Source organism: Pteropus vampyrus, unplaced genomic scaffold, assembly GCF_000151845.1.
Source record: "Pteropus vampyrus isolate Shadow unplaced genomic scaffold, Pvam_2.0 Scaffold90, whole genome shotgun sequence".
NCBI lineage: Eukaryota > Metazoa > Chordata > Mammalia > Chiroptera > Pteropodidae > Pteropus > Pteropus vampyrus.
The window spans coordinates 2,527,269-2,532,369 of NW_011888871.1; the positions used below are offsets into that span (position 1 = coordinate 2,527,269).

The window sequence follows — 5,101 nt, forward strand, 5'->3', positions numbered from 1 at the left end:
TGGTGTTGGTCCTGGACTCTTCCCTCTCCATCCCTCAGTTCATCAGTGTGAGTCAGGAGGAGGCCAGGCACATTCCCTGTGGCCCTTGCTTGGCCCCAAGCCGCTGGTGCCCATGTGGCTCCAGGCGAGGTGGCCCCCTGCCTGGGTCAGGAGGATGCATGGAGAGTTCTAGAGCTGCTTCCACAGGCAGAGAAGTTCCGGGGATCGGAGGATGCTGCAAGATCCTGGAGCCCATGTGACAGTAAAACTTGGAAATGCTAGGGGGAAAAAAAAACAGTGAAAATATAACTCGAATGGCAATAACTTTGTGATCCACATAACAATGGCAATGACACCATGTGACCCAACGAACGTTATTTGACCTTGCATCTGCATCCCACCCAAAACTGCCAGTGTCCAGCAGCCACACGTGTCACACCCCCGAGGAGCTGTTCCTGCTGGGAAGGTGGGGCGCATGGAGTTGGGAGGCCTCTCCGGGCCCCGCCCACATGCCCGACCTTCAGGCCCTGGGGTTTCAGCGCCAACCCAGGTCTCCCCTGGCTGGCTCTGCCTCCCCTCCGTCCAGCCCCGTCTCCCTCTAATTTCCCCCCGAGGGCTTGGGTGACGGGGTGTCATGTGTCTCTGCAAACGGAATTCCCTCATTCCTGATGCCAGAAGCCAAACTGGACTTTAGCCCTGGGAGCTGTGAGTGGGTAAGGAGCTGATCATGGCTTCTGGGCCACACGGATTGAGGCTCAGGACCAGGGAAGTTGCAGTGAGGGCGGCAGGCAGGAGCCCTAGGGTCTCTGGCTAGGGTAGGTGGGTGGGCTGTCCAGCTGCTGGACCGGGCCACCCCATGTCCCCCACCAGGGATCGACTCGTGACATTTATTCTAGATAAAAGTGTAGGGGAGCAAGTGTCCCTGGAGGGGGTCATGCTGGACGGTGGCTATTCCTTTTCCTGCTGCCCAGATTTGTGGTTAGGTGGGAGGGTCAGGGGCACCTCAGACTTGTCCCGACCTGATGGGGGGAACAGGTCACCACACTCCCACACTCCCCAGAGCCACTTCCCATTCTCTGAGAGTACGGAAGAGCTGCCGGTGCTGCCGTGGGAAGCCAGGCCTGAAGCGGGGCACGCATCAGTAAAAGGGCCCATCCAAGGAGAGGTGCCCAGGATACGCCTGGCCCCACCCACGTCTGCCATGTCCCACACGAATCCCACGCCGGTGGGACCCCTCAGCCCTGCTCCTGTGTTGGCCCTGAGGCCCCAGCCAAGGCTCCTCATCTGCCCATCATTCTGGATCCCTTGGCCTTCAGCACCTCTGCTGGTCTGGGAGCTTGTCTGATGGCGTGACTCAGACTTTTGCCCCTGAGGGGTCAGCCTCGTGATGAGAAGATCTGGGGACCCCCATCTCCCCGGTGGAGGGTGACTCAGGGAACTGGCTCCGGATGATCTGGGGAGGGACTGAAGAGATCACATTGCATACAAATACCGTGAACGGTGGCTTCATACAGCCCACCCCCAGGGGACCCAGCTTCTCTTGTGATGTGTGGGCTCGGGGTCGAGACTGGCTCAGAAGTAGGAACTGGGGAGGAAACGAAGACTCACCACTGGGGAAGCTGACACTGGGCTGTTTTTTTCCGATATATAAGTCAAGCAATGCCCTAGTTGGCTGCCCATCCATGGTGGCCCTGGGAACACCGTAGCGTGTCACCCAGCACCTAGACCCGGTTACCACCTCAACCTTTCTGCCCATTTCAGTGATTATGCCCACCCTACCCTTGCGGTTAAGTGCTGCATCCGGCCACTGCCACTCCAGGAGCCCGCCACCCCTGTTGACACGAGGGAATCCAGTTCCACAAAAGCACCCCCAGCGTCAGCCCTGGTCTGAGAACAGCCCCACCGGGCTCCTGGATGAGGCCGGTGCCCGCTCGCCGGCTCATCCCTATCTCTTAGCAGAAGGAGCATCCTCTGGGCTCTCCCAAGAGCATGGTCAACAACTGGTTCTTCGGAGTAAAACACATCTGTTTTCTCCGGACCTCGGATAACTTCCTCCATGCTCTGCTGACAGTCCTGGTGATGTCTGCTCGTTCACTGCAGAGCATTAGGATGACTCCAGGTGGCCCTGCAGGGGCATTCCTGGTGGGACATAGAGGAGCACCCCCAGACCAAAAAGCCTCCCTCTCCAGCCTACTATCCCACCCACTCCCGGCCTCTCTCCCTCCAGGGCCCCTCCCGGGCACGCTCTCCAGGGTCCTGCCGGCCGGTGTGTATTAGCCAGGCCTGCAGCTCCTTTGGATAACAATCCCTTCCCTCCCTCGGCAGAGCCAGCACTTCCCCAGCCAGGCCAGCTGGACCTCGGCTCTTGTTATAGGACTAGTGGCCAGGAGAGACGCGGAGCAGACCTTAAGCAGGGCAAGTGTTCTGAAAGGCATCTGCCTCAGTGAGACCTCTGCACGGCCTTCAGACAGGTGCTGGTGCGGGGCACAGCTGGCATTTTTAGCGAGAGAAATCGAGCCACTTCTGTGGGCTCAGAGCGTTGGCGGAATGTGGGGTCTCAGTTCTCAAGCACATTGCCTGGACATCGCCAGTCCTGGCCTATGTATGCTCTTGCCTCAAGCCCTGAGCCTGGTCCGCGGGAGTCAGCCCTTGGTGGAAGGAAATCAGGGTCCCTATTTCACAGAGGCCTCTGACTGTCTCTCTGTGCCTTAAGTTGGTAACTGTGGACCTGAAGCTCCCATCCTCCCTCGTCATGGTATAAACTGTGTTCAGCGAAACCGGCAAGCTCCACCGTCCTCACAATAACCATTTCTCCCACGTCTCACGTGCTCGCGACACCGCTTGAGCCGGGGCGCCCCCTGCCGCATGGCATCCCGTCCTGTCCATCGGCGCAGCAGCCAGCGGTCAGCATCCACAGGGGGGACACTTTTGCTCCAACGGGCCTGTGATCCAAGTCCAGAATCCCCCCTTTAGACTCCACCCCCTAGGACCACTGTCAACACCATCGGTCTCAGGGCAGGCGCCTGAGCAGACCTCAAAACCAGGATTCGCGCGAGTGATTTACTACGGCCGTGCTCCCAGGGGTGTCGGAGTAAGGGAAGTGGACGGGAAAGGAGAAGCAAAGTAAGGGTGCAGCCGCAAGCCAGTTCCTGCAGAGATGCCTCGATGAAATCCCACAGCGAATGCCGGGGCGTGAGCCACACCTCCACGCTCCTGGCTGGAAGCCGGAGAGCTTGGCTTGCAGCCTCCTTCCGTACCTGTCTCTCACGGGGTAAGGGCCACCACAGGGGGGCGCGCTCTCAGGCACATCCAGCTCTCCGCACAAGTGGGTCAAGGGGCTTCGGCGGCCCCAGGGCCTCCAGCAAAAAAGAGTTGCGGCTGTGGGCTATTGGAAGCAAAAGCTGGACAACGGAGGGACACGCAGATGGCAAAAAGGGATCTGAGAGCATTTGGCTGGTTGAGTCTTAGAACGAAGGACTCTCAGGACCGGGAGGGGCCTAGGGCCTCACGACTCCCCTCCAGGTGGCCATCCAACAACCGCACACTCACCGCCATCCCAGCATTCCACTCTACATGTGGACTGGACTGATTCAAAGCTTGTCCTGAGGAGATGCCCAAACCGGCCCCCTCAAGCGTTTACGCCCTGGTCCCCCATCCCTGCCACGTGGGTTTCACTGCATAAGCCCGTCCCCCAGCCAAGGGCCTCAGGCCAGCAGGGTCTGGGTAAGGAGCCCTGGGAATGGACCCGAGTACTAAGTTCCTGGCTTCTAGAGCAACCGGGAAAATGTCCCATAGACACGAAGCCCCATGGGATTCAGAGGTGAAAAGACAGGACAATGCATTTCTTCATTTAAGTTTATTTTTCATTTTCTGTTTCTCACTTACCAACACACTGGGAAAATGTGGCCGGCTGTGTTAGTAAAGGAGAAGCGGGGAGGAAGAGCGAAGACACATGTGGGGCATCAGGAGCGGGAAGCGTGTGGGGGGCAGAGGTGGTGGGCGGCCTCCTCCACTGTCCTGCCTTCCCACAGGCATCGGCAAGCCCCGGACGATTTTCTAAACTGTAAATGTAAAGAGCGTTTCTGATGTCTCCAACCCTGGCATCCAACGTTCTCTCTCTGACCCCTAGCAATGAGGCAGCGCTGCTCAGGCCAGCCCCCTGCATAGCCCAGCCCAGGAGAACCCCGCCCTCGGGTCTCAAGGCCCCCACCCTACAGCCTCGGTTGCTGGGCAAGCGCCCTAGAAGCCGAGAGCTGCAGGATCGCTGGGAAAGAGGGGAGTATCCCGGAGCTCTTTCCAGGGGGAACCACTCCCTGGGACCTTGGACAGCAGCCTCAGAATGCCCTCTGCTTCAGCCACAGGCTTCTCATTCAGGAGAACGTGAGGGGAGTGGGGGGAGATGCCGCAGCATGGCATCGTGGCCGCAGAGGTCTAGAGCCTGCCTCCCGCGCTTGGGACCCTGGCTGACCCTGGGGAGGGGAAAGGTTTAACCTTTGGCCCACAGCAGGACTTCCTGGCATTTGCACCTTGACCCAGTGGACACTAACCCTGTGTTTATGAACACGAACATTTTAATCAGGATTATATCTACCCTGACGAATTTTCATTCGAGAAAGTATTTTCAGGGCAAATGCCATCGAGGACAATTTAATGCCTCCATGAGTTTTCTACACAGTGCAGATAAGTTGCCTTTTTTCCCCATTTTTTTTTTTCCTTAAAAGAATTTTCAACGGGATCAATCCTTTTCGTGTGCATTTTACCAGGTATATTAGATTCCCTGGTTACTGTTTGATCCGTGTCCAATGTCACCAACTGTCCCATCTGTCGTCGGAAGTTTTCTTCTGTGGCTCTCACGTCTAGGAAATCCGGTTTTCCAGAGGGGGCGGCGCGCTGGCAGACCTCTCACCAATCGGTGCCCTCTAAGCGATCTGCGCCATGCGTTGTGCGAACTGCTGCGCGACACCTGTGCTGTTTCAGCCACACCGGCTTTTCGCTCCAGGAGTGTTTCTGAGGGCGAGTCTGTCCTACTCCGCCGGCGATCGGGCGATCGGGCGGAGCTGGCCCCCTTCCCAGCCTCGGTCCTCCGCGGGTCACGGAGCCTTGTCGCCGGGCGCCTGCTCGG

The 5,101-nt window shown here is 58.4% G+C and overlaps 1 protein-coding gene across 1 annotated transcript in view; it reads right to left on the reverse strand.

The window, feature by feature from the left end:
- Positions 1-4,345: 4,345 nt before the first annotated feature.
- The window catches only part of ZNF853 (zinc finger protein 853), a 5,990-nt gene continuing 5,234 nt past the window's right edge, over positions 4,346-5,101 (reverse strand). Inside the window, exon 4 of the mRNA XM_011363889.1 lies at positions 4,346-4,448. Coding sequence (XP_011362191.1) covers positions 4,346-4,448 — 103 coding nt within the window. The remainder of the gene's footprint in view (positions 4,449-5,101) is intronic.